Genomic DNA, 27,120 nt, shown 5'->3' with positions numbered 1-27,120 from the left:
TTAAATGCCTGCCTCTCCATGAGAGAATTCCAATCTGTCAGTTCCAGTTTCCACTAGCTCAGTGGAAAAGCTAATATTTGGGACTTTGGAGTTGGACGAACCTAGGTTTAAATTCCCACTATACCACTAATCAGCCACGTGACCTTAGTAAATTTACTCCAAGGGCCTTTAAGCTTGTGCTAATACTAGAGGACCAACCTTGGACCAGTAACATTATCACTCCAAGTCTCAGTCAGTCCTCATTTATAAAATGACAATACCTACCTTGTAGTGATGATTTAGGAACAGATGTGATGTCCAATATAATGGTGCTTAGCACATAACTAAATAAACCAAGCATGCTGTAGATATTGGTTGTTATCATCATAATTATTATTAATTCAAATCACTAGATCCATTTAGTATATCTGAGGTTGTCTGACTTCATTTTCTTCTCAACAATTGTGATAATTTCTAACATTCAGGCTGGATCACACCTCATTAGCCAGAGGCTTTCTGTCACCATCCACATGAAGCTTGGATTAGAAAGCTAGGGAAGCAGGAAGCACGGCCACACACATAGCAGAAGCTTCTGGATGTGTCTGCCTTTGTGTTCTTTTGGGTCCTTATTTGTCCCAAGCCTCCTGGAATGTTCCGGCTTCCTATCAGATCTGCTTCACTTAGATACCTCAAAGCCTAAACACTGAGATCATGACAAGTAGAAGTGTAATGGTTCCAAAACACTGTTGTATCAGAGACCTTCTGAACCCATGTGGTGAAGGAATGGACAAAGGTACATGTCTTCTGCTTCAGGATCCACAAATGCTCCAAGTGGAGAAATTCAGGGAGTGGGGGATGACTGCCACATCAGTCAGCTCCCTCAACCCAGGCTGGTTTCCACTACAGTAGCTGCCAGCGTCCGTCCAGTCCTCTTCCTCCCTCCTACCTCTGGCCCTTGCCTCCAGAAACGTACTGTTACTCAAAGAGGATGTCTTTCCACACTTGCCCAGCTGCTGTACTCTTGCTCAAAAGTCAAAGAAATGTCAAAGGCGGAGCATTTGTAGAATGATGTTAAGAATGCCAAAATCGCTGTTGGTGGTGATGGTAGTGTCCTCTCTGGAACCAAAAAAAAAAAAAAAAAAGTGAGAAGAATTTAAATAGCAATGCAAGCTATCCTTAGAAAAATTTTAAAAAAGGGGGGGGGGGGAAACTGTGACAGGATAAAATCTGGAAGCTTTGTATAAAATCAGGTATTTTTGATATTTGAAACTGATTTGAAGAGTCTAGTGGCAGAACGGACTATTGTAAAATCAGGATACCCACTGAATTTGTCTGTAAAGAATATGGACTCAAACAAGGATGTCAGGCCTTGTGAGAACTTGCGAACATTAGCCAATAATCCAACAAGATCACATGAGTACAACAGTTCATTCCTAAGAATGCATGAGTAGTCAACTCAAAGGGTTTACCCAGTTCAGAGTCTCTCTATGCTTTCATTTTATGAACTTAGTATTTGATGTTTTAAAAATTGTATTTAGCTGCTTTCAATGGAAACACAGAAATAGGTGTCTTTTAGATAAATGAAACAATTCCTCTTTTATTCATCTCCATAGTCATAAATGAAATTAAAATAGTAAAAGTTCTAGACTTTAAGGATCCTCTTTCCACAGAGGACTCCAAGGAATTTGTCCTGACATCAGTGAACATGTTGACCTATACTTTCCTGTCTGATTCTGCCTATCTTAAAGCAAAAACTCCAAACTAGAACCTGCATTGCATTCATTTACTCTGAGATGATTCTTCTCTACTGTGGCTTTCCCTGTTACCCCAAAATGCAGGTGTCCTGGGAGGGGGGACCTCCTGGTGAAATTTCTTTCTCTCTCTCTCTCTCTTCCCCTTCCTCCCTCCCTCTCTCTTTCAGAGTGCACTATAGGAGTTGATGGGGAGAGCCTGAAGTTGATGGTTGTGATTCCAAGGGCAACTTATATGCCAATTCATGGCATTAGTTCCTCTTTATTTTACAATTTGGGAAAGCATGTGGGTGGAGATGTTTCAGACATACTTATGCACATTTTCAAACTGCCTGAAAAAAAAAGGAAGAGCGAGTCACAGTGGTGTCTGGCAGGCATTTCAGATTTCAAGATGGGCTGCCCAGGGAACATCTGTTAAATCCCCAGGGGTTTGAGGGGGCAGTCTGTGTGGGTCTTCCTATCCCATAGAGTGTGTGCACAGCAAAGAAGAGGGCAGGAGTCTTCCATCCTCAAATCTGCAAAGATTGAGAGATTGCAGGCGTTCCAGATGTGCCAGAGGTCAGGGGGATCAATACAGAGGCCTTGGCACGGAAAAGCGGGGAAAGGTTGAGACAGAAAGACGCTGCAACAGTGAAGCCACTGCGAGGTAAGGGAGTTTCTGAATAATTAAAAAGTTCAGAATAAGCAAACTCGGTTGGTTGCTATGGGGGAAGGCGGTGGAGTGCGGGATTTAAAAAAAAAAAAGGCAGTTGATGTGGTAATTAAGAATTTGGTAGGAGTCTAGGCAGGTCACCTCCTTTCTCAGATCAGAGCTCCATCAGAAATTCTTTCAAGAGTCCTTCTGCGTCGCCAAAGATGACAACAGCAAATCAATAAGTGCTTGAAATGAAAGGGGATGCTGGCTAGCCCCCAGGCTACAGATTTCGCGCCGCCAGCCTTTTCTGAGCTCCTATGGCGTGCCTTTGCACCGCCTCTCTTCAGAAGCGCTACCTTTCATTCCTATTCTCTGGACGAAGGTAAGTGCTCAGTTAGCATATCTATTAAAAGCCGACTTTGGTTCCGACTGTCGGATCTCGAGAAAGCTCGCGGCTGCCTCTCTCCTAACCGCCCGGGGAGGTTGCAGAGACCGACTCCGTGGCCTGGCGGGTTTAACGTTTCTGGGTTCCAACTGTGAGCTCCCAGCCGGAGACTGGAGCTTTAGCTACCGTAGCCACCCGAGCGCTCCTTGTTATTTACAAACAAGTCCCAAATCTTTCACAACCGAGGAAAAAGACCCGAGCTCCAAAATTTGGCCTCAGAATCGCTGAAAACTCCGTCCTGCGTTCCAGAGGCTGGTCGGCCCCCTTCCAATAGTCAATTCTCCCCCTAATATGTCTTGATTTAACAATCTTTCCAGCGTCCGGCATTTCTCAGACGTTTTAATTAGGTAATTCATTAGTGAGTCAATACAGACATTTATATATTCTTTTAGCTCAAGTGGTTAAGCACTAATTTCGAGATGCTTATAAAACACTAGAATAGGCAACGCATGGTAATTTTAATTTATATGCAAATCAATTGGTTCATCTTAAATGCCTTTAAAAAACAATTATTGTATTGTAGCATCGGAAGCACGATCAAGCCCCTTGAATAGATAATTCAAAAAGAAAATCTGGATTGAGAAGAAAATGTAGAATAGCCAACAAATCAATAATGTTTGAGGCAGTTAAACATCGCCAGCCATTGCTATTTACATACTCGCTTGTTGTCAGATTAGGAGCTGGGGAAATTGCTTGCGAGGGTTGAGATCATAATCCAAGTGAAGAAAGTAAATGGTAGCCCGCAGCCCGTCACAGCAGGCTCCAGAAGAAGTACAGTTCCTTCCCCAAAACCCAACTCTGGGGTAAGAGGGAGTTGGCAGGGGTTACCCCATATTTGTCTTTGATTTTGTCCCACTTTAATCACAACTGTTTCGTCCTCCTGGAGCCTGCCCGCTTGATTCTTTTTCTAACAGTTCTGTCACTTGCTTCAAAATACTAGAGGGAGGAATAGAATTCAAATCCTCACCAATTCTCGGCACCCAGGTAGCCAGGATGGCTGCTGTGCTTGGCTGTTCTGATTGTATTCAATTCTCTGTACCCCCAGCCCATTAAATAAATCAAAACATCGAAGGAATAGCTGAAGGGACGGTCCAGCGCTCTGGTTTCTTGGAAGGCTATTGTCTTTAGACTTAGTTTAAATTTTTGGAAAAGTGTAAAAGAAAGATGGATTGGGGGGGGGGGGGGAATTTTAAAGATATTCTAGAACCGGTGGGTTTTACCAGGAATTACCGGAGGCGATCAGTCACTGGAGTTGTTTATGTAAAAGTGTAACATCCTTGAAATTTGCTGATGTGTGGGTCAGTGTCTCCCAGTCCAAGCGATCTGGCCCTCAAGGAGTTGGTACCTTTGATGCTACAATCTTGTTTACATGTGCAGAGCAGGGAATTGCTTGCTTTGCTTGGATGCTCCCTCCACCCCCTTCTAACTGGAAGTAGTAATCGGAATCTAAATATGACGGCCACGGCCCTCTCTTCCATTACAGCTTCGACGAGGGAAAATCCTGAAATCCACGTCTTAAATCAGCTTGGCGGTGCACAGTCCCCCCAGCACCCTGTCTCTCCGCTGCATGCCTAATGTATTCCCTGGTGATTCTAGGCATTAATTAGTTGTTTAATAGGAGTATGACTAAAAATGTAAAAGAAGGATTAGGAGCGTGAAACGTATGTCCAGCTCCTTCCCTACACTCGAGGAGGGAATGAGAATCATTCTGGATCTTCTATTTCTGCAGGAGCCATTTGCATTTCCCACCAGCTGCTCACTTCAGCTGCTCGAGCGCTGGGCGAGGCGAGGACCCGAAAGCTCTGCGCGGTGCCTGCAAGCCGCTGAGACTGGGGTTAACCAGGCCCTGGCGGGCCAGACTCCAGACAGAAGGGGGCGGGGAGGGGAGGCTGGGGAACGTGAGCTTCGCAGAGACCCTACATTTCGGCGAGGAGGAGGGGGCGGGGAGCTGTACGCGCGCAGCAGCGCGTCTCTCGCCGGTGCAGAACCCTGCCCGGTCTCCAAGTCTCTCCCCGCGTCTAGGAATCTTTCCGTCCCTGCTCTCCTTGCCTTTTCTCACTTGGCGAGTTCCCGCCATCCTTGCCACCAGCTGAAGGCGAGGCCCTTCTGTCCCGAGCACCTCTTAATCTCTCGCAAATGAAAAGGGCGGAGGGGTTTGGGAGGGGGACGGTTTGGGCACAGATACCCGTTACCTAAGGGGGTGCAAAGGCAGCAAGCGGATGGGCAGGGATGAAAATGTCTTTCTCGAACTATGTTTTCTGGTCTGCGGCGACTGGAGCTCAATCGTGGAACTTGCTGAGTATTTTTTTAAGGGTTGCCCCTGCAAGGTTTCAAAAGGAGGGGGTTGGGGGGGGGATTCTTAGAGGTAGAGAAGAAAATAAAAAATTTAAAACAGCTCGTGCACTTGCTCCTCTTCTCTCCCTTGATAACACTACAGCGAGCTAAGGGGGTAGGGGCAGAGACAGAGAGAAAGTTCCAGTGTTAGTTCCAGTATTCATGGATGTTCCAAACAGGTTAGAGGATAGCTTAAAATATAGATATCGCCTCGGCTTCCTTCGTGGCGGAAGAGACCAACCTTTCCTCTAAAATGAGTTCATCTGTCGACTGTTAGCTGTTTCAAAGTGAAGGGATTTAGCACTCAAAACAAATTGAGCGAGTTTGTTTGCCTGTTTTTACTGCTACTCAAATGAATTCAAAACACGGAGTCACTCAAGAGAACACACAACATGTTTCAGACAGTCCCCAAACGCAAGGAAGCCAAGCACCTGCGTGGCGACCTGGAGCTGGTCTGGGACAGCAAGCTGCTTAAAACGTGAAGCGAATTTTCCCGAAGGAGTCATCCTATTTCCCTAAAACTGCAAGCAGTGCTGCGTTGATCTAGGAAGAGCAAGTTAACTTTGAGGGGGATCGGTTATTCTGCAGTGGGGACCCTCAAGGACGGCTCTGTAGCGGTGGCAGTATTGAGATTTTGATGAGTGGGAAAACCCGAACTCCTCCTCCTCACTCATTCCCTGCCTCCCCCAGCTATGGCTGTTCTCACACTTTCCAATCCCACAAATACGTTTAACAGGACGCCCTTGAGATTGAAAGAACTTTGTTCCACATGCCTGACAGCAGCCTTCGCACCTGGTCCTCTAGGCAAATCATATTTATAGTTCTTTCACCCAAAGGCGGATCCAGTCAAAATATCTTCCTGGCTACCAAAATACACGGCTTGCTCAAGCCAAAATCTGTAGAAAACCCAGAGTTCAGAAGTGGGGAACACTTGGTGGGTGTGGGTGGCCCCGAAAACTTCCCAGATGCTATGGTTTGAGGAATAAAAGCGGATTGGAGGGCAGCTTCGGCCCCCTCCCCCACCTCCATCTTTTGCAATTTAATCCCATCCTCGCCAGAACCTTAACCTCGTCATTTTAAAAAATGAGATATCCGTGACCCAAGGTGAACTTGTGCAGTGCAGACACAGCAGAGGAAACTCTAGACTCTAGCAGCGTCCGAGCCTTGTCCAGCGCAATTGCTTGGTGAACACTAGTCAGTGCTTGGTTGTGCCCACCTGCGCGCCGACACCGGTAGCGCGCCTGGTTTGCAGGCCCTGACCTCGGGCACGCCACGCGGGCTGGGCCCAGCCGCCCCGGCCTTCTCTGGCTGACTAGTGCAGCTCGCCTGCCGGATCGTAGCCCTTCCACCCTCTTTGCCTCACACTCCCCATCTTTGCTCATTTCTCCTGGGCCATCCTAGCTCACCCACCCAACTCCGCCCACCTCTACATCACCCCCCCCCCCAACTGCGGGCCCCAAACTTCCCTCCCTGCCTCACCGCCGCCACCTCTTACGTCCACGCTGCAGGCCTAGGGAGAGGTCGCACGTACGCTCTCAATCCCACACCCCACTCGCCTCGCCCCAAAGCAACCCATTGCACACACTGTCCTTTGTTCCATTTCGTCGGCCACTTTTCCCGTCCCTTCCTCCCACTCCCCCACGAGGACGATCCTGACTCCCAAAGGCCTGGTCCGCCCCCTCTCTAATTGCTTAGAGCTCCCGATTTGGCACAGATCATTTTCTCTTTCCCCTCCATCCTAGCCTCCCTTTCTGTCCTCCTCCTTTCCACGGTGCCAGCGCACGCTCCTGCCGTGAGGCAGGCTCCTGTCGGACTCCCTCTCCTCCTTGCCCTCCCCAGCTTGCTCTCCCCACCCCACACCGCAGTTACTCCTCTCCCTCCCCCGACTCGTGCGACACCCCGGCCGCCCGCCGTCCACCGCCGTCCCCAGCCTTGTCTCTCGGCGCCTCTGCGCGCTCCCCCCGCGCTCGCCCGAGCGCGGTGCTCGCTCCTGGATCGCACGCCGCGCAGCCGGGCTCGGCCGCCCGCCCGCCGGCCCGCCCGCGCGCCACTGTGCACTGGAGTTTGGTGGAATCTCTGCTGACGTCACGTCACTCCCCACACGCAGTCGGAGCTGAGGGAAGAGAGAGAGAGGGATGAGAGGGAGGGAGGGGAGAGCGAGTGCGAGACGGAGCGAGAAAGCTGGAGAGAAGCAGAAAGAAACTGCCTGCGCCGGCTAGATTTCGGAGTCCCTCCCAACCGCCCCGCGCACCCGTGGACACTCTGGGAACTTAGCACCCTCGGGGGCCCTGTCGTCCTCTTGGGCCCGGTTTGTGGGCGCCGGCGGTGCAGCCGGAGCTTCGGCTTTGTGGAAAGCACCCAACGAAGAGCCGTGTGGGACGCGGAGGCAGCAGCGCTCTCCCGGTAGCTGGTAAGTGGAGGTCATCTCTCCCGTAGGGATGTGAGATAATGCGAGTCTGGAAATTTGTTCCACTTTGGAGAATCTTCACCGGAGGTGATTTGTGGCTCCCCGGCTGAGTTTCTCCCCCTCCGAGGGAAAGCAGTTGGCAAGCAGACCTCGCCAAGCCCTGTTCCCTTCGCCCTGGCCGCAGGCACTGACAATCTACGCGGTGCTCAAGTTGAGTGGGGAGCCAGACCATGGCTGGCATTGAAAACGAGGTATGTTCCCGGAAATCTTGGTGCCAACGCTGCGGGGACAAACCTTCAGGCTGAGGATTAGAGTTCTCAAGATAAAGGGCCTGGGGACAAAGTTGCAGCTACTGGAAGATTAGCCCCCTTCCCATTATTACCCATTGGAAAAAGAGATTCCACCTTAACTGGCAGTTAGCGTGACCTCTCAGTCCCCAGCGATTACCTGGGAGCCAGGCCTGGATGCCAAGCGCGCACAATTACTTTGGATTATAAATCCTTTAAATTGATCACCAGTCAACTCCAGTCTTGGCGCTTCACAAGATAGATTTTAAATGGATGCAGGGAGGAAAGCGGTTTTCCAACAGGCGATTAAGAGAAAAAGAAGGAAGGAAGGAAGGAAGGGAGGGAGGAAGGAAGGAAGGAAGGAAGGAAGGAGAGAAGGAAAGAAAGAAAGAAAGAAAGAAAGAAAGAAAGAAAGAAAGAAAGAAAGAAAGAAAGAAAGAAAGAAAGAAAGAAAGAAAGCTCTAAGTCTGAGAAACATGTTCCTCTCCTGACTCCAGTGTAACCATCTTTGTTTCCTAAGCAGTTTAGAAAATTGGAGAATCAGAAGGGTTGTGTGGTGCGAAAAGTATGGATTGCTCAGGTAAACTGATGGAGGAAAACGCTTGTTATTACAAATCAAAACAACGACCATCTATACCCTGAAACTACTCTTAACAAAAACAAATCTACATTTGATTTTGAGAGATTTCCCTGATTGTCTTTTTAAACCATGCCTCAGCATGAGATGTCTTAGATGCATAAAATAGCATTTGGGGGAGAAATCCATCAAAAATTCAAATACCAGTAATGCTAAAAAGACACAAAACCCAGAAGGAAAGTAAACTGAGTTCTGCTGATGCAATGTAAAATAAACATGTTAGGCTTCAATCGTGAAATTTTCCGTAAGAATGCACTAGCCGCCTTCACTTGCGGAAGGTTTACTGTACTCGACAAAACTACCCCTGAATTATTCAGGTGCTTTGTTCTGAAGTTGAGCCTATTTGTCTTCAAATGTCCCTGTAGTATCTTTGCTAGTTGGTTTAAAAGAAGACTTACACATGGTTTTTAAAAAATAAAGTCTGCATCAAGCAGTATTTTATTTTTCTTAAATGATTACCCAACAAATTAATTTACTGGTTAATCATACCAATTTGGTTTATTTAAAACATATGTTCTGGTGCTGTTTATTTTTAAACTTTCCATTAACGATTTTGCTATGGGGCAACAGCATAAATGGCAGGAGGGAAATAGGAAGGGATTTGGAATTATTAGAAGTATATATATTTTTTTCTTACAATTTCATTCTTGAGGCAATCTCCAGAAAAGTATTTTGCTAGCAAATTGTTCTATTTCATAGGGGTTGCCGGCTCTGCGATTGGGGTTGGTTCCTGAGTCTCCATTAGCTATGTCGTGTTTCTGAGTGTGGTCACAATGGAAAACTCAAGTTGACCTAAACAAGATTGCCTAACTTATACCTTCCAACTTGGACTTGAACTTCTGGTGTGTTTGTGGAGGTGGGGGCAGGGAGGGCGAGAACAACTTCCCATAAGGAAAAAGTTCCGCATCTCAATTTGTGAGATTAGCCAGCCAAGTCAGTCCCAAAGTCTGGCAGCCAAATTTGTCACAGACTTCTCTTGACAGGGCAGGCAGGAATTGGAGGTCTCAGAAAAAAAAAAAAAAAAAAAAAAAAAAAGATCTTCCCCAGTTGCTTGGTCTGAATGTGCAGGCCTGGTCATTCTAAGAGGCACTAAATGCAGGTCTAGGGGTTCATTCTGACTGTAAAACACGTTTTGAAATCACAAGGGTGTGTTGGATTGAGGGAAGAAACATGCCCTGCCCTCCCTCCCAGTGCTGAGAGCAGTGCCCTGTGAGTTCTTAAAAATGTCTTTTGTGTTGCTTTGTTTAGGCTTTAGAACTGAAACCCACAGGGGAGATCAGGTAGGGGCTAACATGTGTCATCATGGGCTGATTCTCTACCCAGTTTTTTTTTTCATATATTTCAATCATCAAAAAATAAAATAAAAACCATTTGTAGTTACCATCTGCAATGCCCTGGCTACTGGCTAATAATGCAGCCAGTTCAGACATACAAAAAAAAAAAAAAAAGATTATCAAAATGATGATGACATGCAAATTTCCCCTGAAATTATCATAAGTAAACATTTGAAGTCTGGACTAATAAAATCCCATCTGTGTTACTTCATATCGAGTTAGGAGAAAGCTGTGATAATGAATTTTGTAATATCTCACGAACAGACATCTCAATCAGGGACTAATCCTGTGATTTTACTGCAGAATCACTAAATCTGGAGCCGCCAAACTGCTACTTCTGGGCCTACGAGCCCACAAGGATCCATCGGCAGATCCCCTACCCGCGTCCCCGGTGGCGGGTGGAGGGACGGTGCCTGGACACCTCCACGCCACGGCGCCCCTTCTCTAGACGGCGCGACCTTGGCCAGAGGTTGCCGGGCGAGGCTGGAGAGGCAGAGAAGCTGGGGGTTGGAGGGGGGAAAAGCGATTCAGGGTAGAGCCAGGCCCTGGGCGCCTTGCCCCGCCTCTGCCCCTCCGCCAACCCGGCAGCACCCGCTCCCTCCCCCAGTGCTGGCCGCGCACGCCTTGGGCACTCACTCGGCTCGCCGCCGTGCCCACCCTGGTGAGCGTGGAGAGGGGCCGGCGCCAAGGTCCCGAGCGGCGGCACCGGGAGGCTCAGAACCTCCTTTCTTTTCCTCCGTCTGGAAAGCACGGGCGGCTCTTTCTCCCCACCCGTTGGTGCCCCTAGCCACTCACCCCCTCCCCGCCGTGCCTGTGGTGGAGAAGTAGGCGCGCGTTAAAAGCTTGGCTCGCTGCGCTGTGGTTGGAAATTTGAAAAAGCTTTGGCTCGCGCGGCGGGAGGCAAAAGGGGGAGCCCTGGGGAAGCATTCGACCCGCCCCAAGAGGTCCTTCTCTGGGCTGGACGGGCAGGCACGAAGCCCTCCGGGAACGTTCGCTTCGCCCTCGTCGGGCTCAACCCCGTCCACCCCATCTCGCCTGCCATCTTAAATCATACTTTAGGATAAATAAATGGCCGGGTGAGTATCTCCAAGGGGAAAAAAAATGTGGCTAAATATGGAAAAGTGGCTCCCGGTGGATGAAAGTCCCAGAGGCAGCACCCTAGGCCACCAGCCCCTTGCTTACAGAAATGCAGCCAAACGAGGGAACGTACTGTCCAGGGCTGGGCCAGTGTGTCTCTGGCGTCCCCTGAATGCTTTCTGAGCTCCAGCTACACCACAGTGTATCTGCACACCACTGCGCGGGAGGATGGCCTGGGCCACACCAGTCCCCACAGAGGCCTTCCCGAGCTGTTCTGTGTACTGAGGTGACCGCTCCCATCCCAATGCGTTTTTCACAGAGGCTCTCTCCCGCGTGCTTCCACCTTGCTCCCGGAATGAGCTGGCTTCGCTGGGCCTTCGCTGGGTCCCTTGGCTGCAACTCAGCAGACCCAAAGCTCGGCTGGGAAAAGAGGTCCCCGGGGAGCAGGTTACCCCTTTTGGGTGTTGCTGGGCAGCCAGAGGCCTGTCAGCTCAAGACAAACATGCCTGCAGCCAGTAGGCGCCTAATAACTAGCATGGATGAGGAACTCCCCAGATGTCGCCTCTTTGAGCCCTGCGCGCGTTCGACGGGCGCTGCGGCTCACAGCCCTCCTTGTCTCCTGTTTTGCAGATAAACGGGGAATGGAGACCAACTGCCGCAAACTAGTGTCGGCGTGTGTGCAACTAGGTAAGATCCCGCTTCTCCCGTCCGGGTCACCGGATAGGCGACTGCGCCAGGTCAGGGCGGCAAGAGCGCTGGCACCCCTTGCAAGGTCCAGCCGATCCCCACGAGGGGCCAATCGCGGCTGGAAGACGCTCGGCACCTGGACGCTGTCGGGTCTCTCCCTGTCGGAGGGAGGCGACAGTGGAGGAGGAAGCGGCCTGGGGCCAGCAGAAGGTCCTGGCGCTCTCCTCCGGGCTGGAACCGCCGGAGGCTGGCAGGCACGTGGACCACACAGCCCCGCTCCGGGTTGCCACCACAGGGTCCTGGGGATTGGGAGTGCCGTTCGCCTTTCGCTCTAATTGGGTCTTTGCTCTTTGTCCCTCTTTCTTCTCCGTCCTGCCTCGCCTCGCCCCGCCCCCTTCACCCCAACCCGGTGCCCGGCTCCTTTCGGCCGCGCTCCGGGGCGTCCTTCTGCACCGCACGTTGGGGCGGGCTCGGCCACGGCCCAGGCGTGCAGCCGGCGGCCGTTGAATGCCTCTTCTCCAAAGACTCCGAAATCAAAAAGGTCGAGTTCACAGACTCTCCCGAGAGCCGGAAAGAGGCAGCCAGCAGCAAGCTCTTCCCTCGGCAGCATCCCGGCGCCAATGGTAAGGCCTGAAGGGAGGCGCAGGCCGCGCGCTGGGCACCCGCCCCCGGGACTCTGGGGCTTGGGTGAAAAACACGCAGGCGACGCCACCAGACACGGCACGCCTTGTGCTTGAACTTGGAGTTCCGACCTCTGGGTGGGACGGAAAGCAGCCGTCCCAGAGACAGTAATTCCTTTCCCCCAAATTATACTGCACTCCAGAGACGAAGCGCCTCTCCCAGTGGTCTGATCCCCCGCTCACGCCCCAGCCTACCTTCGTGCCTCTAGTCGGCCTGCAAAAGTGGTCCAACAGCGACCTCTGTCGCTCGCGGTGGCCCACTGCGCGCTGCACCACCCGGGTCCACCAGGACCTGGGGGCTCTCGGCCATGCCCCACCCAGTCGTGTTGGGTGCGCAACTCTTCCAAGGCAGCAGGCGAGCCCTGCAAAGCTGTGTTTGTAGAGGTGCTCCTCTAGCGATTGGGGAAAGGGGCGGATGGAGAGCGTTGGGGCGCTGTGTTAACGGGATGTGTACCCCCTTGAAACGAACCTGCCGGCCTGCTGTACAGTTAGGTCGTCAGGCGTCGGCTTGTAACTGCTTTCGTCTTGGGCGAATGGAGGGATCTTGCTGTGCCAAGCCTGCTGGCTTGTGTTGAAAGTACGTCCCCAGCGCACAACGTAGGCCTTTGGTGTGTCCCTCAGTGAAGTGTGTGTGTGTGTCCAAAAGATGGGGAGAAGGGGAGATTTTGTTGGAAAATCCAGGAAATACGCCAAGGGCCCCTTTCTCCACCCGCGCTGTCCAGGTTCCAGGACTAGGAGAGCTTAGCCTTAGGAGGTTGTTGACCTTTGATAGTTAAGGAGATAAAGCTCCCCCCTCCATGGCCTTCGGCCCCTAACCCCCTCCTTCCGGATTAAAGTGTAAGGATACAAACATACCAGGGAGGGGGCGGCGATTGGGGACCCCCGCAAAGTAAACAAAATGTTTTACTAAAAAGAAAAACAAAGCCTCCCTCCCACCCCCCAGACCGCCAAGACCTGGGTGTTGGGGGATACCGGGGGAGAAGCAGCCTTGGGAGAAGCCCCAGGTCTCTGGCCTGGCCGAGCTTCGGCACCCCGACAGCGGCGCGGCACCGCCCGGCGAACTGCGGGGCCAGTTAAACGCTCACTTGTCTAGGATTAACCCCGCGGAGTTAAATGGGGGCAATGCAGAGATAACGTCTGGTGATTTCTGTCATTAAGATTGTGTTAAATTCTTCTTCTGTTTAATAATCGGTCGTAAAAATAAATTATTAGACCGGAGAATGTTTGAGATATGGTTAAAAATCAAGAGCAGTGAGGACTCCGGGGAGACGGCTTTGCGCGGGCTCAGCCCCCCGGGCTCCCCGATCCGGCTTCGCACGGGGCGGGCGGGCGGCCTCCGAGCCCGGGCCGTGCGGAAGCCGGGGACACTCCGGCGGCCCCTTTCTCCCCGCACCCCGCCCGCGATCGGTTTCTGCGTGACAGGTGGCCTCCGGGTCAGACTTAGTGAAGGGGATTGGGGGTTGGAGGTTGGGGGCAAAAGGCTCCCCCCCCCCGGCCAGGCGCAACCTGGAGTGGGGTGCAGCCAGTCAAGGTGGGTAAGAAGCGGATGACAGCAGAGGAGGCCCTGTCCTCTGCAGCCCCAGGTTGGGCAGGTGCCCCTGGACGTTCGCTTTCGCTAAGTAGGCGAACGGTGCTTGGCTTATCCAGGACTGTCGGGTCTCGGGCGCGCGAGGTGGGGGGGCCTGGTCCCCTAGGCTGACACTGCGTCCTTTCTCCACCTTTCGGCCCCGAGAGAAACGTGTTTAATGCCTTTGCTGAAGAAGGAGGCAAGGGATGGGACTGGACAGCAGAAAATGCTGAAAAAAAACATCTCGGTTTGCCGGGTTTAAAGAGAGCAGACAGACCAAAGCTAGGGCAGGAGAGAAAGGCGTTCGCTACACTGTGCTTTGAGGACCTTACTTAGGGAACCTGCGAATCTTCAGCCTTGGCCTGCTTAAAAACAGCAGCAGCTTTAGCGTCTCTGGGCCCCAATCGCCCAGGTTTTGTTGGTTTTCAATTGCAACAACAACAACAAAATGGTTACAACCACACACTCTTTTTTTTTTTAAGGGATAATACTGATGTCCTGTTCTATATTGATAGGGAATAATGGCGTCTAGTATTGACTCTTATCCCACCCTTCACCCTGGCTGCCAAACCCCGGTAGATCTTCTGGAAGGCTAAAGGCTGGCTGAGTGGACAAGGGCCAGCTCTCAGAGGCGGAAAGGCCCACAGACCTCTTCCCTTGAGGCAGACTTTCCTTCCTCCCCACCTGGGAGGAATGGCGCACCAAGAGACGAAAAGTTAGTGAGAGAAATGGCTTCACCCCCAATTAGAAGGTGCCCAGCGCCCTTGATAATGTCCAGGATGGAGAATCCGTTTTGTAGATCTTATAAAATGATGTGATCCTCCCCTATAGAACTCAGAAAGTTTAGGGCGGCGCTTGTGGGTGCAGGCCTGAAAGCCCCAGTCCCTGGCTCTGCATCCCGGCCTGACCTACGGGTTTTAGCCAGCCTACCACAGCTGCCATTCATTTGCTTGGGGCTCGTGGAAACGGCTGAGGTTCTGCATTCTGTACTCAGCACAACTCTGTACCAAGTCGTCTTCAGAGGACCCCCACGAACTTCTCTCCCCTCGTCGCCCTCCCCCAACTAATCACCAAATGTTTGCCAAGCACGTACTCCGTGGAGTTCCAGTGTAACCCCCGAAAGCAAAATCTCGATTTTCCTTGGCTAGCATGAAACAGTTTCAGTGGGCGCACTGGATACCAGCGAGATCACCAAAGTAGGTCTAGTAAAACGCAGACATGGTGGTGCCTAGGGCTGCTCTCCCGGCCCCGAACCCCTATGCGTTGCTAGAGAAGATGAAGTCCAAGTGGACGGTGCGGGAATTGAGGGACAGGAGAGTCTTACAGTAGCCAGGGACCAAGGCCCTAGTACTGGAGGAGAAAAACGGAGAGGGGGTTGGGTTGTCTAGGGAGTTCTGCATTTTTCAGTCTCCAACCCAACCCAACCAACCCTCGCTCCCATCACACCTGCAGCTTAGAGGCAGAAAATTGCCCGAGGCCTTCGTGGCATCTCCCTGGTCGGGCAGGTGGTACCGGTGGTCAGCAGGTAGTCAATGCCCTCGCAGCCCTGCGGCCCGAGGTGGTCTCGACAGGTCACGGAGCTCCCTGCTGACAAGCCACTCCTCGCGCTAAGTTTCCTCGCGGCTGCCGGGGTTGTTGTCTCTTGCAGGCGGCTACTAAAACATGCAGTAGTTGTTGGAGCGACTCGAGGGAAAAGGAAATGTATAACGAAAGCTTATTCGTGAGCAGGAATATACTAATGGAACAACCTGATGTCTTCTTAATCCTATGTAAAAAGCTTTGTCGTCTTCCTAATATTGACTGAATGGGTAATTAATGGCTCTTCATCTAGGCGAATACCCGATAATCCAAGAGAAGCAAAAGACAACAAGCCCAAGGTAGAAGACAAAAGGCCCAGTGCAGCCGCATCTCCCTCCCCTCCACCCCCTGGCTCTCCCACTGGGAAAGTTTCCTCCAGCAGCAAAGGAAGGAGTGGGAGACTGTGGCCGACCGTTTGGGAGGCAGGCTTTAACCACAGTTCCTGGCCACCCAGCCCCAGCCTCCAGGTCTCCCTCCTGCCCCCAGCCTTTCTCCCTAACACTTCTGTCACGTCCCCGCTCCACCCGCCTAGGGACCCTGACCTGCTCCCTGTCCCCTAAAGCCCACATCTTTCACCTGGGGCAGTGATTAACAGGCCGCACACTAGATCGCCCAAAAGACTAGCCACACATCTCTGATCTAGAAGGAAGCTGCATACCCCCCCTCCCCGCAATTCCATGCCTTGAGTCTGTGAGGACTCAAGTTAATTGGGAGGGGCGACATTAACTGAAACAGTGAGAATCTGCAAAATGGTCCACGGGCGCTAGAGTGACCAGAGTGATGGAGTCGACCTCTTTGTGAGGATTTGACACGAGAAGTGCCCAAAATTCTCCTGGCATGTTTTTTAACAGGCTGACATTTTAATTTAAACCTTTAGAAGTAATATGCTCCCTGGGTTACTACAATGAGGTGTGTTTTTTTTTTTTTTTTTTTGTCAGATGACAGCTTTTAAAATATTATTTCGCTAGGGAAATAAAAGCTTCATCTCAGATTATAGGTGGGTATTTTTGGATTTATGTGATTTATGGTCACCATGACAACTAATGCTGAATGTTAGCTACCAGCATGTCTGGGAGAGAGAAAACAGAAAGGAAGGAGAGAAGGAGAAAGGGACGTGGACCTGAGCTGGAGAGGTGAGAAAAAAAGAAAAAGAAAAGGCAGCAAGTTCACCCAACTGTTTTTTTAAGTGACTTCAGTTATCCATTGCTACTTTCTTCCCATTGAGCTTGAATATCTATGTTTAACCTCATTCTCTCACTCTCCCTCTCTGTGCGTGTGTGCGTGCGTGTGTGTGTTCGTCCACACTTGCACTCTACCCTTCTCTCTTACTTAGTTACATGAATAGTTACTTTTCAGAAATTGAATGAACATTTCAGTGAGCACCCTGTACATCTGGAGGACCCACAGGGAAATGCAGCGAGCATTAAGGACTTGTTGGTTTAGTGACTTCAGCTCCCTCCAATCCTCCAAGAGCTCTTCCTGTACCTCCCAGTGCCACAAAGCTACTCCTCCACCACCACCACCAAGGAGCAGTAGCTCTAAAACTTCGGAGACTGGTCTAGCAGAGCTTGGGTACCATTTAAAGAGACCAGCACATCTAAAGACTTCTGATTTACAAAAGAATCACCCCTTTTAACAAACTAGCATTTTTTAAAATTCCATCTGGAGAATGGGGTGTGGGGGGGAATCAGCCACAGAGACATTTTAAATGTCTGGTTCAGTTTCATGGCTGTGGGAACTGTTTCCAGCTTGGTCTACGTGCAAAGGAGCAAGGCGATGGAAAGAGGGGAGAAAGGGTTACTTCTGGGCAGGGTGCAAGGTCTCCAGCTGACCTCTGAGCCTTACACCACTATGTCACATATTCTCTCTCTCTCTCTCTCTCTCTCTCTCTCTCTCTCTCTCCCTCCCTCCCTCCCATCACGTGACCTCTGGCTGGTCTCTGTCCTTGAACTGGACTGTACCCGGCAGGATTGCTGTCCCTCCACAGCCAGACAGTTCAGAAACCTCTAATTGAACCATCTTGTGGATGAGCTTGGAGGACAGATTCTTTCCAATAGTAGAGGATCACTTGCTTGGGTCCCAGCCCAGAGCCAGGCAGCCGCCACTGCGTACAGTTTGGCTTTGCAGCTCAACCAGCAGTTCACTGACCGTGATGGCCAGAGAGCCTTTGCAACTAACACTAAAGAGTGTGACGTGAAAGATGACTTTAAGACTGGCAAGCAGTAACGAATATGAGCTGAAAACATTTCCTAACCCCACATCACACCGTTTCCTTCCTGGAGGGTCTTTATTTGAAAGAGCAAGCCAGAAAAATCCGGTAGAGATAACCCATGGCATCTCCTGGACTCAGAAACTCAGCCCTGGGCATCCTCTCCTCAAAGACTGAGGAATCCAGCCCTCATTCTTCTTGTTCTGGATCAAGTACCTCTGCAGTGGAGGGTTCACATCCCAGTGATCTCTAGAACCAGTTAAGACCAAGTCAGAGATCACAGTGGTACTGAACTCCAAAATGGATATGATTCCTGAACTTTCAACTTCTTTCCTCATTTCTGCTACCCCAAGTCTTCTGTAGACGAAACTTCCACAATCGAGAATTTGTCATTTGAAAAGATGCATTGGTCTTTCCCATCTGCCTCTTTTCTCCTGGCTAGACTTCACAGGAGAGTTTTGCTGCCATCGGTCCTTTGTTGGGCTCCTGGGCCACAGTGTTACCCAATATCAACTATCCAGAGCATGTACTGTGATGAGGTAATGTGATGAGGAGATAGGAAAAGGTGGAAATTCTGGTTGGAAAAATACAAAGAAAGTCCTCATCTTGAGTCAGTTCCTTGGAGAGCTGGGGAGCAAGAGAAATACAGAAACAATCTATATTTGGATTCTTTTGTTGTTGTTACTTTCATTGGCGCTCTCTAGAAGATTGTCTTAATTGTCCTCTAGATTCCAATGGATCCATATAATTTGAGGATCCTTATTGCCTTAGGCTTCTAGGCTGCCAGCAGATCTCCAGCACTTTCAACATTGCCCATGCACTAGCACCGTGAGCAGCCGTCATCTACCCTGGGATTTTTCACCTACGGAGGCTGGAGATCCTTCATGCATGTGTATTTGCCACGGTGAATGATGCTTCAATGGAGCAGAGCCGTCAGAACTTAAAAGTTTGTGGGTTTAATGCGAGGTGGGCTTAGCCATCTTCTGGACTCTGCTGAGCTCCCCAGCTTTCCACAGCATGGAGTTTTAAAAATGCCCCAAGCTGCCAGATCAGCCTCACTATTCTGGGTTTTGATCTTGAAGAAACAAGGAAGAAGGGAATGGCTACTACAGAGGGGAATTTTTAAATAATAATAATAATTAGTAGTAGTAGTAGTATTCTCTGATGTGATAGGGGTCTTGTAAAATGAAGCTTTAGGGACACGGTACCATGGGGACTTACAGCAATGGCTGAGGTTTAGAAGAAGAAACTGGAATATGATTAGTAAACACTTTGGGCAGAAGAGAGCTGAATTGGTATTGACTTAGTTATAGGTCATTGGCTGGCAGTGCAATGGGAGGAAATATTTACTTTACACATATACTTTATGATCTTGGGGGAATTAGAGGAAATTCAATAAGAAAACGGCTCGAAACATTTAAAACCCTTATTTAAAAGACTTAAGCAAATTAGAGTCTTATCAGATTAAAAACCACTACAAATGTAAGTGCATTGTCTTCGGCGAAATGTGTGGGGTCTGGTAAGGAGATTGTGTGCCAAATCTCAGGGATAAAATGCGTCATTTAAGCAGCAGATAATGAGCAGAATGTAAATTAATTTAACCTTCTTTACCAATAGGCTGCTGGTGTAATATGTATAATTTAGTGATAAGATTGCAGGACCTAATGTAGCTAAATGTATCAGCCTCAGCTAATACGGACCTGTCACACAGGGACATACTGTGCCTGAGCAGGTGTGTGTGTGTGTGTGTGTGTGTGTGTGTGTGTGTGTTGGGGGAGGGGTGGAATAGACATGGACTAGAGTAAAGCAGAATACAAGGTTAAACCCCAAAATGCCAATTGAAAGTTTATTAGGAGGAAAGTTCTCCCCTGCAGTTAAATTCTTCTTAAAGTGACAAGATGCTCGCGAAGAGAGTGAAAAATCAATTCTCTTTCAGTTCCTGGGACTGCTCTCAAGTGAGAGAGGAGCTACAGACAGGGTTTTGGGTGAGCAGGGCCAAGGGCCGGCGGGGAGGGGGGGGTTGAGCTTGGGGGGTAGGACACATCCACGTAGGTTACAGGCATATTTGGAATCTGCTCCACCCATGCAGGCAGGGTAAATTTCCCAATCTCCTGAACAAGGACAAGGAGGGAGTTTTCTAAAGGCACCTCATCCTGGTGTTGCAAATCATTGACTGTAATGTCAAACAAATACACATTCAGGGGTGATAACACTAACTCCACAATAAAACAATAGCCAAGGCAGGAACCCGGGGGAGATTAGCTGGTGCCCTCTCAGGCAACCTAAACTGGGGGACAACGGATCCAACTGTACAAAACTCACTTTGAATATGCTTGACTTTCTGTCTTCATTTTCTTTGGAAATCAGATGCCCTGTCAAGAGCCAAGGCCCCCAAAGGTGGTTTCGCCTTGTTGCTGCTACTGTTGTTTCTCTGAACAGGAGAGGCTTTGCTTCTCCCAGCTGGGTACTCTACTGAGTTTTTTCCTATAGCCCACAACCTCCCGCCTTTGCCTGCTTGGACTGCTAACGATTCAAGACAGCCTTGAGCTCCCTAGGAAAAGAAAATGACTGTTAAAAATTATCCTTGAAATTGGTGATTTGGCCACATTCTTAATTGTATGGAAATTAATTAAAGCATATTTTATATATAATTAGCTCAAGGTTGTTGATTCTGAAGGCTTTATGGATTTGAATCTGATTGATAATAAAGTAAACAGGAGAGTCGGATTTAAAGCGTGGCTCTCTCGGGTTAGAACGAGCTTAATACAGTGTATAAGGAATTTGAAAGATCTAGGATATGTGTCTTAATCAACACTAAGTAGAATGGATAAGCTTTCAGCATTTTGAAGACGCTGGGTTAGGGTTTCTATTCTATTGTGTGTTTTCTGTCTGGGGACTAATAAGCATTACAGAAGACGTGATCTGAAGCGACTTTTATTCTTGTATAAATCCTGAGTGAACCACCAAGCAGTTGTTCGTTTAAAGTCAAGGTAATTTTCTTTTGACGGGTCCGTTTGCTTCTCGATTTCTAATTTATTAGCCTGCTTTTTCGGAGCTCTATTTTGCAATTAAAGCAGAACTTTTTTTTTTTTCCACAATAGCGCAGCATTCAGTTGACAGACTGGAACATTTTAGATCGGAGAGGTGATTTTTCGCCCCTTAATTCTCTAGTGTTAAATAGTAGGTCTTCTGTCTGTAAGGGGCAAGGAAGGGGGGCTCTCAATTGGAAATAGATGCAGTGAGACAAAAGGGGGTGATGGTGGTGCGCTGTTGATTTTTGCTCCTTTCAACCCTTGACCTCTCCGCTCCCTTCTTCTGGCTCGCTGCTCCTAGCCTCAGCTCTCTCCCTCGCTTCTGAATTGAAAGCCGGATCACCTTTGGTTCGGCCAGAGCAGAATTCCCAGGAGCGGGCCAGCGTAGACCCGGTGGGCACAGCGAGCAATTAGGCCGGCCCCTCTCTGCTGATAGGCGCAGCTGGACCAGTCCCTCCGCCTCGGCTGCAGGCCTGCTGATTGGTGCGCAGGCGTGTCACTCCCGCGCGGCGAAGGGTCTGGGAGGAGGTGGAGGCGGAGAAGGCTAGGGAGGGCCGCGGCCGAGTGACGTCTCGGCACCAGGAAGCCCGCCTCTGGTTTTAAGATGTTAGGCCCACTGGGAAGCGTGGAGCCACAGATCTGGTCCGTCGATCGCCTGGGTGCCTGGAGCTGAGCTGCGGCGAGGCCCGGCTCCCGCTCGACGGCCGAGAGAGTGTGCGTGTGCGTCGGGCGCAGGGTGCGCGCCGAGGGCCGCGTCGCCGCCACCGCTGCCGCCGCCGCTGCGGCTGCTGCCGCCGGCGCGGGGAATCTAATATCAGCTACCTGTCCCTGTCACTCTTGACACTTCGCCGTCAGGGCTGCGCGCGGGGGGCGGGCAGAGCGCGACCGGCGTTAGCTGTCCTTATTGGAGGGGTACTTGGGGGAGGGAGGGAGGGGAGAAGGGGGTCTCTACCCACTCCGGTTTCGCTTCGGCGCTTGGAAGCCTGCTCCCTAAAGACGCTCCGAACGGTACCCTCCTGCCTACATCCCGACCCCCCACCCCGACTCCATGTCTCCTTTCGCCCGCTGACTTTTCGGCTGCCGCCGGACTCTCTCGCTTGAGCCTTCTGGAGGAGACGGGGGCGGCTTGGCTCCAGGACTCGGAGGGGGTTGCGTCCCCTGGCTCTGCCCGCTGCAGCCACAAGCCACAGCCAGAGCCGGGAATCTCCGCGCCTAGAGCGCGCGGGACCCAGAGCGGTCAGCTGCGGCCACGGGGCGCTCAGCCGGGCGGTAGCCCAGGACTCGGTAGGGCAGCGCGCTCCGTCGTCCATGAACTGCATGAAAGGCCCTCTGCCCTTGGAGCACCGAGCAGCGGGGACCAAGCTGTCGGCCGCCGCCGCCTCCTCTTCCTCCTCCTGTCACCATCCCCCGCCGTCAGCCATGGCTTCGGTCCTGGCTCCTGGTCAACCCCGCTCCCTGGACGCTTCCAAGCACAGGCTGGAGGTGCACACCATCTCCGACACCTCCAGCCCCGAGGCCGCAGGTAAGGCGCCGCGTCGCCCCGCGCACAGTCGGGCTCAGCCGCCCGGCGCCACCTGGCCTCTCGGGCCCCGGAGGCAGTCGGCCACTCCTGGGGGTAGGCGTGGTGGGAGTCGTCGTGCCGCCTGTCCTCCACAGAACTTCCGGGAACCAGGGTTCTGCGGACCCCGGGTCCCTTTTCGTTCTCCCCTGATCGGCCTGGCTCTGTGGCGCGAGGGGCAAAGAGACAGCTTTTCCACCTCCGTCTCCTCCCCCCTACCCTCGCCTCCGTACTGTTCCTGGGTCACACCAACCCAGCATCTCTATTCGAGCGCGGTAGGAGGCCGCCCCACTTCTACTCCGGTTCCAGTCGTCGGCTTTTAGCTCCTGGGGAGCTCCGCTACTAAGAAGAGTTATTTGTAAAACTACTTAGAAACGCTCTCCGAACACAGGCTCACACTCCCCCCCCCCCAACATCTAAGGAACTGGCTAGTTTGGGAGAATCCCAAACATCTACTTTTCCCAGCCTTCCGAAACCACATGGAAATCTGAGCTGGCAACGAGGGGGGTCTGCAGCGCGTGTGCGCGTCCCGGGAGATTTGGTGTCTGCTCGGGTGTATAAATACACTTGAAAGCGCAGGCCGTAAAAATGAATGTGCCGCCGCAGAGCGATAAACATGTAAATAAAACGCGCGGCGTTGGGGGAGGGGAGGAGATGGGGCGCACACACCCACTCTTCCTTCTGCACACCCCACACGCACTAGAGATCGTCCCGCGCCCCGCCGCCGCCACCGGGACGGGTTGGACTTGGCAAGCTTCAGGGGTTGCGCTGATGGGAATCTTGGTATGTTGTTTCATTTTCAGACAAAGATAAGAGCCAACAAGGGAAGAATGAGGACGTGGGAGCGGAAGACCCGTCCAAGAAGAAGCGGCAACGGCGTCAGAGGACTCACTTCACCAGCCAGCAGCTGCAGGAGCTGGAGGCCACTTTCCAGAGAAACCGCTACCCAGACATGTCCACGCGCGAGGAGATCGCCGTGTGGACCAACCTGACCGAAGCCCGAGTCCGGGTAGGAGCCAATACTGAGCCTGGGGAGGGCTGATGGGAGAGCGTTGTTAAGGGTAGACCTGGAGGGCGCGGGAGGGAAGGCTGGAGGCCTCGCAGCGGCCAGGATTGCGAGATTACAGTTCCTCCTTCCGAGGCCCAGCTGCCAGCCGGGCTCAGGCGGCCGGAGCGGCACTGGCCGGCTCAGCGGCCCGAGATCCCAGAGCTGGGCCGCGTGGGCATTCCGGCATTCCTCTGCAAAGGGCATTGTGTTCCGGGCTTGCCTCGCCTGACGATCGCTAATAAAAATCCTTTCTAGGCCTGGAGCTTCCAACAGGCTCCAACCTGCGCGCTTTTAACATGGAAAACCCGCCAGAGACACCACCGTAGGACTAGCCTTCCCTGTAAACCTTCACGCCTGACCAGGGGTAGTTTGGGGGAGCCCATTTCTTTTTGGCTCAAACTGCTTCCACATCTTTGAGTTTGTTCCCCCCCTAGACATTAAGTCTCCCTATCCCCTTTCTCCTGATTTTGTGATCGCTGGATGCAATATTTTCATACCCAACTAGTATCCTGCTAGCTATCTCGAAAGGAAAAGGAGAAAAAGATTTTTTGGTTTGGTTTATTTATCTTCTCTTAACAGTTGAACTCGTTGGAGACGGATACGTGCACCCCTCCTCCTAATAATAATAAGTTTTATAAAAAGAGCTTACCTTAACTTTGCAGCAAATCTGTACTTTATGAATTGGCAAAAAAAGAAAAAGAAAAATAGATTTAATAAATTACCCCATAGCAACATGATAATTTATGTTCATCCGTGAAAAATTCCCAAATTTGTTAGGATTCTGGGAGCGGAAAGGAGAACCAAGCAGCATCCAGAGGCTTTACTGTTTAAAGTTCTCTCGGTGGAACTGTGAAGCCCCCATTTAGAGTAGAAGCAGCAAAAAAGGAAAAATTAGACAACGATGGGCGATGGTGATGGAACCGATGAAGAGGAAGTGCGCTTCCAAAGCAGAAGGACCCAGCTCGGAGTGGCGCGTGTGCAGCACAGGAGGGCTGCGCAGCTGGATAAAATAGCCAGATGGACGGTGGAAATGGTTTTAGTTTAACTGCCCAGAGCGGTTGCTGGGGCCAGTGCCGGTGGCTTTTCGCTAGGTCAGTCGTTCAGGCTCCTTGTGGAGCGGCGGAGGAACGGGCCTTGCACGTACTCCCCTCGCCTGGGCAAAGTTTAGACAGCCTAGGGTGCAAATGGCAAGCAATGAAACTAGAAATACAATCTGTGGCCTCACAGCAATGCCTTATTAATGCCCATCCACCCCACCCGCATTTCTACAGTCCTCCCCCACCTCCCACCCTTCTCCTGCGTCTCCACAGCCGCCTCCGTCGCCGCCGCGCTCGGCTCTCACCCCTCCAGCTGCCTCCTTCCAGGCTGCTGCTCGGCCAGCCAAGAGGGGAGCCAGTCGTGCTTTTTATAGCAGTCGGGTGCAAAGAGGAAGGGGGATAAAAAGGAAATCGAGAATGAAAGGAAAAAAAGGAGGAAAAAAAAGCGGATTAGGCGGCTGGGCCCGGCAGAGATGTGTAATGTGAAACATCACCGGTGTCAACTAGGGAGATCTCGGGCCAGGCCCTGCCCCAATACACAAAAGCCGCCGTCTGGGGCGACCAGCGGGCCCCGTTGTGGATTGGGAGCGGGGTTGCGGCGGGGCCACCGGACGCGGGTGGGGGCTTGGCTGGCTCTGGCGGCCCCTCTTGAAGCCAAAGCAGCGGCCAGAGTCCTGCGCAGAGCTGAGGCCGGCCACGGCGGCGGCGTGGCCCGAGCTGGGCGGAGGAGGATGAGATGGAGCAGTTGAGGGCTGAGTGGAGTGTTGAGGGGAGGGGAAGCGGAGAGAGCAAACCGAGTGATTCCAGAGCACCCGCAGCTTTACACGCTCAGCTCCTGGGGTTTAATGAGCTGACGAGGAGATGGTCTTTTGCTTTTTATTTGGTTGTTTTTCCAGGCGAGACTCTAGCGTCGCAGCCCGGCCCTGATAGAGGGGATCGTGTTCCAGGGGTTGGGGGTGACGGTGGGGGACAACAGTGGAGGTCCAGAAGGGGAGGGAAGAACTGTGTGGGGGGGAGAGCCTTCTGCTGCCCTCTCAGCCCCGTGTTCTCATCACCGAGTCTGTGGCTTTGGGCTGGAAGCAAATCTACTAGGGAGCGCGCGAAGGGTTGGGCGGAAAGGCGGCTGCCCCCTAGTTTATTTTACAAAGTGGTTTTTGGACCTGAAGGAGGGTCTGGGTTAGTGATCAAGCGGCCCGCAGGCCACCAGGCGTCCGACTGGGGTTTGTGGCGCAGCTCGGAGCCCAGGCTAGCCGGCCAGAGCCGGGCCGGCCTCTGCGCGCCCTTGGAGGAGTGCGCAGGACTGGGCGAGCGAGTGCTGGCCCGGGCACGGAGGAATGGGGCTGCGAGCAAGAATGGGCACCCGTGAATTAAAAGGTGTTTTGCGCAATCCAGGTTTTTACTAATCCACGCTGTGGCATCTGTTTGCTTCCTTGTCCCCCTCCCCAACCTCGGCCCTTCCACCGCCCTCTCCGCACCCACCTCCACCCCCCAGGTTTGGTTCAAGAATCGCCGGGCCAAATGGAGAAAGCGAGAGCGCAACCAGCAGGCCGAGTTGTGCAAGAATGGCTTTGGGCCGCAGTTCAACGGGCTGATGCAGCCCTACGACGACATGTACCCGGGCTATTCCTACAACAACTGGGCTGCCAAGGGCCTCACGTCGGCCTCCTTGTCCACCAAGAGTTTCCCCTTCTTCAACTCCATGAACGTCAACCCCTTGTCGTCGCAGAGCATGTTCTCCCCGCCCAACTCCATCTCGTCCATGAGTATGTCGTCCAGCATGGTGCCCTCGGCCGTGACGGGAGTCCCTGGCTCCAGCCTCAACAGCCTGAATAACTTGAACAACCTGAGCAGCCCGTCGTTGAATTCCGCCGTGCCGACACCCGCCTGTCCGTATGCACCACCGACTCCCCCGTACGTTTACAGGGACACGTGTAACTCGAGCCTGGCCAGCCTGAGACTGAAAGCTAAGCAGCACTCCAGCTTCGGCTACGCCAGCGTGCAGAACCCGGGGTCCAACCTGAGCGCTTGCCAGTACGCAGTGGACCGGCCCGTGTGAGCCGCGCCCCCGGGCCGGGATTCTAGGACCGTGCCGGGTGGGGGCGACTCCGCCCTTGAAAGACTGGGAAGGTCGTGGGCACTAAAGAAAGGGAGAGAGAGAAAGAGAGAAGATGTAAAGCAAAGAAAACCACTGAATTAGAGAGAGAGCGCTCCTTTGACTTCAAAGGGGTGTCTCTATGTGTGACATCTTTCATTACAAGTATTTCCAACAGTTGCAAGGACAACACACACACACACACACACACACAGAGCAAGTGTCTGACTGGATATGACATTTTAACATTACTATAAGCTTGTTATTTTTTAAGTTTAGCATTGTTAACATTAAAATGACTGAAAGGATGTATATATATCGAAATGTCAAATTAATTTTATAAAAGCAGTTGTTAGTAATATCACAACAGTGTTTTTAAAGGTTAGGCTTTAAAATAAAGCATGTTATACAGAAGCGATTAGGATTTTTTTCGCTTGCGAGCAAGGGAATGTATATACTAAATGCCACACTGTATGTTTCTAACATATTATTATTATAAAAAATGTGTGAATATCAGTTTTAGAATAGTTCCTCTGGTGGATGCAGTCATGTTTCTGGAACTGCTATGTACAACCTACCCTGTGTATAACATTTCGTACAATATTATTGTTTTACTTTTCAGCAAATATGAAAAAAATGTGTTTTATTTCATGGGAGTAAAATATACTGCCTACGAATCGGCCTGGATTCTTTCTACGCTGCTCTACCTGGACAGGGTGTTTCAGTCACTGCCTCCTAACCAAACCA

The 27,120-nt window shown here is 51.5% G+C and overlaps 1 protein-coding gene across 3 annotated transcripts; it reads left to right on the top strand.

Moving 5' to 3' along the window:
• Nucleotides 1–7,016: 7,016 nt before the first annotated feature.
• On the top strand, nt 7,017–27,047 carry PITX2 (paired like homeodomain 2). Of its 3 annotated transcripts, XM_012929625.2 has the most exons (5): nt 7,274–7,553; nt 11,516–11,572; nt 12,058–12,195; nt 23,000–23,205; nt 25,774–27,047. In XM_012929625.2, exons 2-5 carry the CDS (start codon nt 11,527–11,529, stop codon nt 26,335–26,337), a joined length of 954 nt encoding a protein of 317 aa, XP_012785079.1. In that variant the 5' UTR covers nt 7,274–7,553; nt 11,516–11,526; the 3' UTR covers nt 26,338–27,047. The 3 variants fall into 3 exon arrangements, with proteins under 3 accessions (XP_012785081.1, XP_012785079.1, XP_004594581.1); XM_012929627.2 differs by lacking the exon at nt 12,058–12,195 and having other exon boundaries at nt 7,017–7,553; XM_004594524.3 differs by lacking the exons at nt 7,274–7,553; nt 11,516–11,572; nt 12,058–12,195 and adding an exon at nt 20,900–22,160.
• The last annotated feature ends 73 nt before the right edge of the window (nt 27,048–27,120 follow it).

Source organism: Ochotona princeps, chromosome 7 (assembly GCF_030435755.1).
Source record: "Ochotona princeps isolate mOchPri1 chromosome 7, mOchPri1.hap1, whole genome shotgun sequence".
Taxonomy (NCBI): Eukaryota; Metazoa; Chordata; class Mammalia; order Lagomorpha; family Ochotonidae; genus Ochotona; species Ochotona princeps.
The sequence above is the reverse complement of the archived record's forward strand: the minus strand, read 5'-3'. Positions and strand labels throughout refer to the sequence as shown.